The following is a 13,442-nucleotide window of genomic DNA, read 5'->3' on the forward strand; positions in this document are numbered from 1 at the left end:
TGGGTACATTCTGTATAAATTTCAACAGAACTGAAGGTGGATGACCTGGAAGAATCTTTCACTGTGTGCATGTGTATGGAAAGGGGAGTGTAATACTGAGTAATGTTGTGGCTGTTCCTTCAGTGGACTCTATATTCACTGTGGCTCTTTCTTATAGAATTGCTCCCATAGCTTGGTACAAGTTGCACAAAGAGAATGCTTCTTGCATATGAGGGCTAAATCGTTGGACACACCAGTAACTTCTACCATCAAAGAAAAATGCAGTTTAATTTGACAACTCCACAGCCAAAGGCACTTGATAATATTTCCCAGTAAGAGCCACAGTGCTCTTGTACTTCTCCCCATAAAATTGTTGTAATAATTATTACCATTTTGTTGTTGAGCTCTGTGCCTCGTTAATTAGCCTAATGTATTATCCTTTGATACAATTCACAGTATTTTGTCAGTTTTTCTAACTGCCTAAACTTAACCTGCCCTCAACCAAAAGTTTAATTTGAACACCACAAAGCTGTACTCTGCATGATCCTGTTGTAGTTGATATGCACATGCCTTTTTCTGACCTTTTGAACTAACACCCACCCAGTTTTAGAGGGACCTGTAGTTTAATGTGGGCTCCAAACCAGTTGAGCAACTTAAGTTACTTGAGTCATTTCACATGTACATTTCATTGGTAGAGATGAAATACATATTCAGACTGACTGGGAAATTTCAGATTTGTTGTGTGACACTGAACCAATCAATTTCTCACAACTGTCAAGGTGGTATTATAATTTTGGAAGCTTGGAGAAGTGGAGGGAAAGGAGGCTGAAGGCTGAGAGGGAGATCCAGCAAGTGAGTGGGATATGAATGTGGCATCAATGAGCATGCCTTGGTGCAGACGGGGGGAGGAGCTTGTATCATGTAATGGCTGATTCAACTGCAATTCAAACTGGTCAAAAATTGCAACGTTGTGCTCATTATTGATAGTTTCTTGCATGGAAAAGTGCCAGTAATGCCTTTGCTCTATACCACAGTCCAAACTGTAGCTTTGGGAGAACACATCGGTTTTGCTTCACACAAATTGTGGTGTCGAGAACCCCAAAATAGCCAGTTTTGTTGTTCACTGCAGGTGGAAGTGTGCTTTGTCTGTGAACCAGATGCAGCCAGCATCAAGTCCTTCATTATCAATTGCTTTGAGACAATGGTGTACAAATTCAGCCCTTTGTTGCACAGTTCATACAGGTATGGCATGGTGGCTTTGTAATTTGAATAGAACCATGTAGGCTCTGTCTTAGTATTTTCTTCATGCTGGAATGCTTCAAACCAGTCTGTGCTACAATTCATCAGATGGATTCCTTTGGGTTTTGTTAAATAATTCCAGAAACCGTGGCAACATTCTCAGGAGTAACTAAAGTTCTCCGCTAGGTCAATAGCAAAGCTGCCAGTCCATTGGAATTTGGCGAAGAGCTTGCAGATCCTTTTGGAAATTAAATAATGTTTGAAAACTACACCTTGTTGTTGTAGGACAGTGTTTTAACGTGTGGCATTCCAGTACAAGAAAAACATTTTCAGTGGAATACATTTCCTTCGGTACGCTAACCTCCTTTCAAGTTTAAACTGTGGAACTGATTGCTCTGAGATGCACCACACTATTTTAAAGGCAGTGTGTATTCCGACTTCAGTACCATCTGTTAACAGCTTTCTGTATGAAATTTTTAAAGCCTTCACAATAAATGTACCTTTTGTTGCACCTGTCTGTTGGTCTAGTTTTCAAGATATTGAACTTGGACTGGACATTGTGTATGTAATTCTGAAAAGCTGCTATTTTGTGTAGGATTTAGATGATAAAGGTTGTGAAGCGGGACTGCATTCTCCAGTCAGGTTGTATTCTTTTAATACGTATAAAAAAGATGATGTGCACGTCTAAGGTTACTGTTTGAAGAATGTAAGACATTAGTTCTAATAACACTAGTCTCTGTAACGTTCTCATAATTTGGTGGATACTGTAACTGTTCTGTGAGATCACAGATGTCGCATTGTGCAATTCACATGTATTTCCAAATTAACATGGAAGCATGGAATTCTTAATTGCATCAGTGGTTCTATTTCATTTTTGCTTTATGACGTCTTGTTTGCTTTTGACTGCAGTATTCCAACCAAACACTAAACTTACTTTTTCCATTTGAACGAGAATTATGGTACCTCTTTGACTGATGTACTAATTACTCAGCAATGCCAGCGTATCGTACTTAGAAACTTCCCTGTTTAAAACACCATCTTACTGAAAGATGGCGTATTTCAGTATAACCCTTAAAAATCTTGTATACTGAAGTATGTCAACTTTTAAAATATTTTGGATGGGTAAGTATTAAAATAATTTCACTCATGAAAGGGAATAATTTAAATTTACATTATTGAGAACAGGGAAAAATTCCAGCTTCACAGAAAAGTTTAAATAAACAATGTTCTAATATTGTGAGATTCTAAATAGTATCCTGTTGGTAATTTTTAAAGGTGAACTACAATTAATGTACACAGTTTTATTGTGTACTAGTTACAGCCACTGTAATTCTGTCAAACAGTTATTTGCTTGCTAATTCAAGTCATGCTGCTCAGAATGGTAGGTTTACAACTATATAATATTGACGAAACTTTGGTAAATTTTTATTTTGTCTCTCTCAGTTGCATGACTATACAATTTATTGCTGCAGTGGTTATCAGTTTCGGGCTGACTCGCCCATTCTCAAACCACACACTTTGTTAGTAATTGTAAATAGCTGCACAACATGGTGCCAGAAGGTCTGAACTGCTGCATACAAGAAAGTGAAACTGTGAGCAGCAAATGTGGTCATTGATTCGACAGACTGAAGTTCGGTTGTGTCATTTGGGTGAAAAAGCAGACACACAGGCCATCACATATCAGGGATCCTATTTGTGGGCAAGTCAATCCAAAGCCAGTAACCATTGCAGCAATTGATTGTATATTTGTGCAACTGAGATGGATGAAATAAAAATTTATCATGTTTTCCTCATGCATATTATACAGCATTTTCACTACAACCACCACCACCACCAACAACAACACACCACTACTTCTCTGCCAATGGTAGTGTCTGCTTGGAACACAATCATTTTCACATTCTTCAGTCTTCCTCCACCTCTGTGTTGTCACTCCGATCCAGTCTTCTCCTCACTTCCAAATGCTTTCTTCCCTTTCTTCTAGCCACTTGGCATGAAGCAAGGGCTGCCTGTATGGGTAAAGTACAACAAAGGCCTGTGTGCTTTGATTGCTTTACTAACTGTGCAGGCCCTACAGGAACCCTGAAAAATGCCAATAAATGGGAGCACTGGTGAAGCTGTGTTAGGCCCATCAGGCCCACAGTGGATAAAAATGAAAATTCATTTCTCAAATTCTAAAATTGCCTACGTATTTTGCCCATAATAATGATCCAGTGGAATTTATCTTCCATTATTGTGTAGCAGCATCTATTTTATTTATTTAACACATTGCGCATGACAAATGTGAATATCATAAACATTCATTAGTGAGACAGTTTTATACACTCTGTAGATGTATTTCTTTTGTAAATAAAGATAAATTATTGCAAGGTCTATTTACAGCAACCTTGATAGCAGATGGAAGAAAGAACAATCACATACAGATCGTAACTCTTCTCAGCAGAAAACCTCTGGTGCTTTGAACATTTTCTCAAATGATGGAAGCTTCTTGGATCAGTTCAAGAAGATGTCTGGTGTTAAAGGTAAAATAATAGCACTAAGAAATGTTTTGAAGCATATTTCTTTTGGTTTTTGAAATGACTGTTTTTCTTTCAGAAGGTAAACAGAGAAGAGAGGATGCCGCCAGCAGTATTATTGACATAAAGAATACTCCTCAAGCCACTGATACTCATGCATCTGACAAAAGGGATAGAGGTGAGAACGTACATACTTATGGTCTTCTGTGCCAAGTGTATTCACAAAGAATTTGGGGCTGTGCTGTGCAGCTGACACACAAAGTTTGCTGAATTATGTAGATGGTCTAAAATTTTGGAATGTCACAACTACAGGCTAGAACATCTCAGAGTGAAGATATGCAAGAAAGGAAAAAAAAGAAAAATTTTTAAGTAATGTAAACAAATGTTTATTATTAATAATGTACACAAATTATTAATAATAATAATTTGTTTACATCACTTAAATCATCATGAGGCACAATTACAGTTAAAAAGACGTTGTCTCACATCTTGTTTTGGTTGTAGGGCATCACCACCCCAAGGAAGTTTTGTCAGGTGAGGAAATCAAAAACGAAATCTAGTGTAAAATGTGAACTAGCCACCTGAAGATGAACCTATTGATTTGAAACCGGTAATGGCACTGTTTAATATTAATAGATAACTATGTAAAAAGTGGCAGGTTGCTGTAATCTTTTGTGTAAGATTCAACCTGTATTAAATAAATCAGATTCAGTAGAGGGTGAGATGTTATGGTTTATTTTGTTAGATTTGAAATAAAAGTTCACTTTAATCAGCATTGCATTTACTCCCAGGCCCTCATTCTGTAGTATGTAAGGCAAGTCCAAGCTTTTGCAGCCTTGTACTAGTCAGCACTACAACTCCTCTGTAACTAGAAGTTATATAAGATCTTTAGCAACCAATGTTAGGTGCTGTGCATTGCACACATGAGTGTGGAGGACTTCACTTAATTACTGGATTTTGAATAAGTTTGAAACTTCTACTAAGAAGTGAATCTCTAGGTGTGCATCTAGTTTATGGGGTAGCTATGAGGGTTGGAACTTAAATAGTGGTAACTATTTATTCTCAACCGATACAAAAGGGTTACATGTTTGCACCTGTTACTGTCCTTCAAAGTAGTCACCAGCATTGTGTAGAACATGTTGCCAGTGATGTGAAAGTCACTGTATACCATTAGCAGTGCCTTTTCTGTTGATGGTCCGAATGGAGCTGTCTACTGCCTGTCGAGTCTCTGGAACAGTTCTGAAGCGAATGCCATGAAGCCAAAACTGAAATGCCAATCCAGCGAATGGCTTCATTATGGGTCGCCGCGAAAGTCAGTGTGTCAGAGCCCCAGTATGGTGAAAGTTATGGTGATTCTCGTGTACGACTGTGATGGCGTTATCCTAATGCATTACATTCCTCCACGGCAGACTGTCGATGCACAGTATTACTGTTTGTTTTTGGGGCATCACCTGTGTGACCAGCTTTGCACAAGAAGCAGTGATGCTTCCTGTGCAACCCACCCATCATTTTGCATGACAATGCGTGGGTGTATACAGCGCAAGCTGTGGCTGCTCTGTTCACTCAGTGGGACTGTGAAGTGCTGTACAGTCCACCATACTCCCTGGACTTAAGTCCTTGTCACTTTGATTTGATTCCGAAGATGGAGGAACCACTTCATGGCATTTGCTTCAGAGCTGTGGTGCCAGTTCAGTTCCCTCCAGTGACCTACCAAGACCTCATTGCTTCCAGGCCACAATGTGTCGCTGTTGTTATCCATGCCAAATGTGGACATACTGCATATTAGACAGATGGTCATAATGTTCTGACTGATCAGTGTGTGCTGTAGGTATCTAGAAGCATGGCAGTATGCACTACTTTTGAATGATGTCAGTTCTTGCTGTTTTATGAAAGGATGTATTTTATTATGGGTAAGTAGAATAATGAGGCTCATGTGTGAATACATGATACTTGAGTGTATTGTAATTTGTATAATTATACTTTCAATATTGTACACTGTAGTTTTCTGCTGCCACAACCAAACTTTGATCATCTCAAGAAATTCATGTCATAATGTATAAGGGTACCTTTCGTTTGACACATCATATTACTGCTTTCCATAGTTTTTACTGTATTGATTTTATGTATGGTTTATTTTATTTGTTTTGAGGATATGTTTAGTGTATGTAGATTTTCAATGGTCATTGCAGAATGATTTTAGATTTTTCCATTTACATGTTATCGATGGAAAGGACTGCTGACCACATGGATGTTCCATTGCCTTTAGTAAACCAGTGCTAGTATGTAATTGACTACCTCCTTAGGCAATGTACCTGGTTCACCCCCAACTCATTTCTTACATGAGGTTAACCCCCCGCCCCCTCTCCCTCCTCCTTTCAGTTTCTGTGCTAAACGACTTCTACTCTTACCCACACTGTTACTGTCTGTGTCTGGTGCATAGTATTTGCCTACCTGAAAATGCTGTCACCTAAAGGAAGCTTCCAGGTGAAAATCAGCAGGGTGATCTGGATAGTGTGCAGCTGACTGGCTACATTTAAGGCCGGTAACGCACGAGGCAGCCAGGCTGTGGCAGCCGATAAAACAATGACAGTTGATTGCAGGCCGCGCACTAGGCAGCCAGGATTTTGTGGCCGCGCCAGCCGACAGAACACGGGCGACTGCACGGCAGCATGGCAGCTGTGCACAGCCAGTGGCGAGCTGTGGGTCCCACAAAGAGTGTGTGTGGCTGCCTCGGTCCCCGCGCACTTGTCCGAGCAGCCACACCTTTTCTGCACCTCGAGCCAAAAGTTGCAATGGCTTTCTACACCGAGAAATTTATTCAAGAAATTGAAAGACAAAGAGCAATCTGGGACTTACCTTGTGAGGAGTACAGTGACCGTGACGTGAAGAGGAGGAGATGGAAGGAAATCACAAATATAATGTGTGAGGAGAATGTGACGAAAAATGAAAAGAATGAATTCGGTAAGTCATTTATTATTTATTACATAATAAAAATGGTTAATTAAATAGAAAGAAGCTTCCACATGGGAAAAATATATTAAAACAAAGATTCCAAGACTTACCAAGTGGGAAAGTGCCGGTAGATAGGCACAATAAATAAAACACACAGAATTTAGAGCTTTTGCAACCAGCGGCTGCTTCGTCAGGAAAGAGGGAAGGAAAAGGAAAGATGAAAGGATGTGGGTTTTAAGGGAGAGGGTAAGGAGTCATTCCAATCCCGGGATTGGAATGACTCCTTACCCTCTCCCTTAAAACCCATATCCTTTCATCTTTCCTTTTCCTTCCCTCTTTCCTGACGAAGCAGCCGCCGGTTGCGAAAGCTCGAAATTCTGTGTGTGTGTGTTTGTGTGTTTTATTTATTGTGCCTATCTACCGGCGCTTTCCCGCTTAATAAAAATGGTTATACATACAGTAATCAAGAAGAGGGTATCATTGTACACTTAACAATAATTTACGTGAAAGCAGTAATAGTCACCTCCACAATTCAATTAACACGTATAATTTTTACCCCAATGCAATTCTGTTTTGCCATTCCAACAGATTTCCATGTGTAAAATAATCCACAAATAAATCTCTGTATGCTGATGCTGATGAATAACACCCTGCTTTTGTAGGACCTGGGGAAATTTCCAGTTCTGGAGGGATGTACAGTGCGTCTTCAAATTTATAGCCATCTCTTTCTCACACATAAATATGTAAAACACAGCATGCTTTTAATATGGCAATTGCAAATTCTTCCCGAACATCCATAGGGTGATGAAAAATGTCTCCATTTATTTGCCAGAAGGCTAAACGTGCATTCTACAAATCGCCTAGCCCGAGACAGTCTGTAGTTAAAGATACTTTTTTTGTCTTTTACTCTCCTTCCTCTGTAAGGACGCATTAAATTTTCAGACATACCAAACGCCTCATCTCCGACAATGACATATGGCATCGGTATTCCATTGTTTGATATTGAGCTTTTCTCTGGTATATGTAAATTTTTACTTAGGAGTTTTTCATACAGAACTGATTTCTTAAAAATAGATGAGTCACTACATTTTCCATATTCTCAAACATCAATGTAAGTGAATTTCTAATCTGCAGCACATAAAGCAAGTAAAACTGTTGAAAAATAATTTTTGTAATTATAGTAAAGTGAACCTGAATGACAGGGTTTTATTACTCTGATATGTTGCACGTCGATAGCACCGATTCAATTGGGAAAGTTTGCATGTCTATTAAATCCGTTTGCTATTTCAATCCATCTTGCCTCATTTCATTCTGGAAACACTGTCTGTCTCATTTTATCCCAAATCGCCAAGCAAGTTTCATATATGACTTCTCGGACAGTAGCACATCCGATCCGAAAATTGTGACTCAGTGCTGCTGTAGCCAGATATCTGAAATGAAATATATGTTCATATGAAAAAATGAAACCCACATACTTCTGCCCAGAATTTTATTAAATTATTATAATAGATTAGTCATATTAACATCCATAATTTCATCCCATCAGCGCCACTAACATAGACTTTTTTTGCAGGCAACTCTCTACAGCAGAAGTGGAAGACTATTAGGACAAGTTTCAGCGGAGAATTAAAACGCAGAGCAGGTTCCAAAAGTGGATCAGCTGCGTAAAAGCCCTAATGTGTATTTCGAGCAAATACAGTTTCTTAAGGAAACTTTTGTAGACAAGATAAGTCAAGGTAGCCTGGATGAAACTGACGTTGCTGAAAGTAACTATGGGAACTGTGGCATACGAAGTCCTTCACTTCTTCCCAGAAAGAAGCAGAAAAGTAATGACGACAGATTGATTGATGTACTACAACAGAGTATCGCGCTGAAGGAGGAGTGTGAAAGGCATCAAGAATATGATTCAGATAGACTATTTCTGCTTTCATTACTAGAAGACATGAAAAACATTCTGGTACATTGCAAGCTTACTACCAAAATGGAGATTATTGACGTCATAAAAAGAGTACAACTGCGGACTTATCACCCAAGGCTATTCTGATCATGCGTCAGAAACAACAGTGGCTGGAGCATATAGCTGTAGGTACGAACCAGAAGCCTCGAGTAGACAGCCGTTTCAGCATGGATGCATACTACAGCCAAATGATGGTCGAGCAGACTTCAGCAGAGGGCAGAAGGAAAGTCGCCGTGGTTATTCTACGCCTATTACATACAACAGGACACTGCCGCCAAATATAATGAGCTGTCATCGCCCACTAACTCAACTGTGTCAACTCAGGATTCTGAAATACTTGATCTGTTCCAGTCTTCAGTACAACTACTACTTTAATATTAATATTCTTTCCAAATGTTGTTATAATTTTGCATATAAAATTAAAATAATAATGTCAAATCATCATACATGTTGTATTATTTTCAAACTATCACTTCTGTTTTCTGATTTCGTCCGTTTTCAGTTCCTTCAAATTCGTAACTTTAGAATCGAAGGGCCAGCGGAGAAACCGATAATAATTCAAAAATTTTCCATGCAAATTTGGCAGTTTTACTGCTTTGAAGTTTTTTAATTGTACATTTTCTAATACAAGCGACCATTGTTAGTCAGCAACATAAATCTTTGGTGTTGATGGTTGCTGCAGAATTTGGAAAGGGCAATTTTTTTTTCTCTAAAAAGAAATAAATAAATTGTGACTTATCATTTCAACTGCTGGCCAATTATTTTCAAATATTATTAAAATGAACTATCATATTTGTTTTTGAATCCAGTATCTCTGTTTGGTTCTGCGTTTCTTCTGAGACAAAAGGTGGACAATTATTGTGTCTTCCACGTCCCATCTCGCTCAGCCCATTCGTCACGACTAGCCGTCGGCTGGCTGCTCAAAATTGCGGCTGCCGCAGCTTGGCTGCTTAGTGCGTTACCGGCCCAACACCGTGACCTGACCGGTGCTAGCATGATCAGCTACATTACTAGTGTGATTCACCAAGTCATTGATACAGTCAATCCTCAAGTTGTCTAGTCAGTTTAGAAGACAGACACACACTGTGGAGTGAGGAATGCAACTCTGCAGCTTTGGATAGGCAGGCAACTCTGTAAAGATTTGGACATCATGATGGCAGGCTTTAATGAATTCAGTCAATTGTGCATCTTCAACAATCATAATATGGTTATCAGTCAGCAGTATGTCTAGTAAAGATTGATCATTGCTACTTCATGATACACTGAAAGAGGAGAATACTTTAATTTCTTCAAATGAAGCGACCAAGGAATGGTAGGCTGTTTTTCCCCACATTGCATCTAGTGATGCATAGGATCACACTTCCTGGTGTGAGAATGTGTTACAGGGAGCAGTCTGACTTCAATTTTGCAAACTGTAACTTAATCAAAGGAGACAGTCATGGCCACTACAGTTGAACATAAAAAGAAATAGTTGTCAGTTATGTAGGGAATCACAATTGTCAGACATGGAAGAGTCAGTAGGTATGAAAAAGTTTCAAGTATTAACTGCATAGCAAAATAATCATCCTTTGTGTATTATCATTTGCCAAACAACTTATTTTGATGTTTGAAACTGATTAGGAAATATTTAGGATGTTGTGAATTCTGTGACTTACAATGTAGATAAATATGCCACTTGAATTGTAATTGACTCTTAGAGTGCAGAATGAAAGCAACTATTACTGCAAAGTAAACATATGTCTCTTGGTTGATCAGCCAACTGATAGCCTGAGTGACTTGATGGACCATACACAACAGAGAAATACTGAACACACAGATGAATTCAGAGATTTGTACAAGGGTTTCAACATGTGTGTGAGATGTCTCTGTTTTTGCAGCTCTGTACACAAGCTGCAATGTGTGTATGTGATGTGAAAGATTCAAATTTTTGACTGAATTGTTTGACTTGTTTGAAAAAGACTACATAGTGAAAAAATGTGACTAAAATACTATTTTCTACAGAAAGTAAAAATTTATAGCAACAAAGACTTAAATTGGAAGTGGGTATAGTTTTGCTTCATTTACTTTAAAAGGGGCAAAAGAGGGCACTCAGATTCCATTAGTATTTTGCTTTTTGTCCTCCAACCAAGCAGCTTTCCGAGTTTTGTAAGGTGCTGCATGGTCAAGTGAAATGAGACAATGAGCATATGGCATATGAGAAAGAATTATACTTCGGTGATGTTTGTAAACCACCACACATTTCACAGAAACATCAAAATGACAAAGTTACTTTAATTTAAATACAAGGTGGGCAGAATGGACTCCCTAGTTTCAATCAATCACTGAAGAGCATGCGGTGCGGTAGCTGAGTGAAAGTAGCAGCGTTAGGTGGAGGAAATGGTGCGATTTTCAATATTCGATTGCTGTGGTTAGTGAGCATCGGGGCTTTGTCGTATAAACATTTGTTAATAACAATGGCGGCGCAGAGGGCTCTTCACAGTTGGTTTGGTTTGAATTATCATGACAGGGTTTCTGATGCTAAAACCGTTACGAAATGGATTGATTACTAGTGTTAAGGTGACAGGATGTGCACTTCCTAGAAAACCAGTTGGCTGGCCGAAAACTGTGAGGACACCTGAAAACATGGCAGTTGGAGCGTTCATTGAATAGCCTGCATTACACTCTATGTGGAGACATGCTGTTGCTCTTGGAATATCATCCAGAGTGGTAAGGCAAATTTTGCACTCTGACCTTCACTTACATCCCTACAAGTTGATGGTTGTTAAAGTTCTTAGTCCAGAAGACTAGGTGAAACATACAGATGCTTGCAGTGCAATCTTAGCGTCTGTGGAACTCTACACTATTCTGTGGTCTAGCAATGAAGCACATTTTCACCGTTTCAGATCAGTTAAAGGAAAATTTTCGTCACTGGCCAACTGAAACCCATGTGAACTTCACCAAAGACCTCTACACAGACTCAAAATGATTGGTTGGCGCACTGTATCCTCCATAGGCATTATTGGACCTTACTTTTTGAATCTTTAGGTGCAACTGTTACTGTGAAATCTGCGCGCTATTATGAGATGGAGAAATTTTTACTCCCCAAAATGGAAGAGTGTGGTGAGGAATATGACATAGAAAACTTTTGGTTTCAACATGATGGTGCCACAGCTCATACTGCCGATCGTTCATGCCAAATTTTGCAAGAACAGTTTCCTTGCAGCCTGATCTCCTTATGAGGGGATGTTCCATGGTTCCTTCGCTCCCTGGATTTGAGACACAGCGTGGTTTTTTTTTTTTGGGGGGGGGGGGGGGGGGGGCTTTAGGGGATACCTCAATGCAGAGGTTTACAAAGTTCAACCAAGGATCTTGGAAGCTCTGAAGAGGGCAATTACAGATGTCATCACTGGAACAACAGAAGATATGCTGAGAAGAGTTTTCGGAAACTTTTTTGAGTGACTCAATATGTGTGTCGTTCACTAAGGTCGTCACCTGGCTGGTATAAATTTCAAAACCTAATGAAAATAAAATGGCATTGAATGTAGTTTTCAAAAATAAAAACCTTTTTTAATTATCTTTGTTGGTTTTTTTACATTTGATCTGTCAAATCAGGGAGTCCATTCTACCTCACCTTGTATAACAATTAATTCCTAAGGCTGTAAATGCCTAGTTGCCTTGAAATGTTTCCACTCCTTGTGTGGGTTAATTTGTGACTAACTTATCAGTCACCATTGTAATTCATAGTTTTGAACCTGGTGTATTTCCAATGCAGATCCAAAATAACCGTGCAACTCAGCATAAATAGGAATTTCTTACCCTCTGCACCGTCTTCTGTGCTGTAAACTGTAAATTCAAATAGTGTTGCAACTTTCTACAGAGTGATGTAAAATACATCTTCGGTAATCAGAGTATACTGAACTTCGCTTGTGACACAGTGGAAACACTTCACACAAAGATGAACTGAAACATTGTAAGGCAGAACCTGACGACAAAGAATGAACCACTGACCAGCAGGTGCCCCAAAACTTATCAGTACAACTCTTGTTGTTTCCGCTTGCAGATATGTACATCCATTCCACAGCAGATCACATATACAAACAGGGACACACACACACACACACACACACACACACACACACACACACACACACACACACACACCCTTCTAAATTCATTACAAAGTAAAATTTTTTGGTGGTGATCATTTGTTGGTTTGAGAGATGCCATGTGACATGTCGTTTCACCAAATGATATGCTGCACTACATATCCCTCTCCTTAGACGAATGAGGCTGTCGAAGTTTAGAACCAACATCTACATTTTTAAAGTAGTTTATTGACAACTTGTCCATTTTGTTCTTCTTTCTTCGCAGCCTGGGTCATCTGGGTCCTTCCTAACAACACCAGCCTTTCTAAACTGCAAAGGTGGGAACTCACCCATCAATATATCCTACATTCATGTAACCCTCGTGGCCTCAACCTTCATTAGTCACTGTCCTTCACCCACCTATCCCTATCCTTATTCCCATTTTGACACTACACAGCTTTCTATTCCACCAATGCACCTGTAGTCTTTTTACTTCTCTTCTTCTCAAATTCCATTACAAAACCAGCTTAACATTCCATGAGCAGCTTTTCATTCTTTCTCTGGGGACACTGTGAAGATTTATCTGATCTCTCCAGAAGTTAGTGAACATGGCATTAACCTGGGAGTCATTATCAACTGCCTTCTGAATCTCATGGAGAGGCAGAGCAAACTGAGCTTCTCAAGACTGCCATTTATGGGAGCCATATTGATTGTTACAAAGGGGATATCCATTCT

At 39.2% G+C, this 13,442-nt stretch overlaps 1 protein-coding gene across 1 annotated transcript in view; it reads left to right on the forward strand.

The window, feature by feature from the left end:
* Window positions 1–13,442, forward strand: part of LOC126281233 (SURP and G-patch domain-containing protein 1) — a 148,748-nt gene that overhangs the window by 21,530 nt on the left and 113,776 nt on the right. Inside the window, exons 4-5 of the mRNA XM_049980004.1 lie at window positions 3,601–3,740; window positions 3,814–3,912. Coding sequence (XP_049835961.1) covers window positions 3,601–3,740; window positions 3,814–3,912 — 239 coding nt within the window. The remainder of the gene's footprint in view (window positions 1–3,600; window positions 3,741–3,813; window positions 3,913–13,442) is intronic.

The sequence above is a fragment of the Schistocerca gregaria genome, chromosome 7 (assembly GCF_023897955.1).
Source record: "Schistocerca gregaria isolate iqSchGreg1 chromosome 7, iqSchGreg1.2, whole genome shotgun sequence".
In the NCBI taxonomy this organism is placed as follows: Eukaryota; Metazoa; Arthropoda; class Insecta; order Orthoptera; family Acrididae; genus Schistocerca; species Schistocerca gregaria.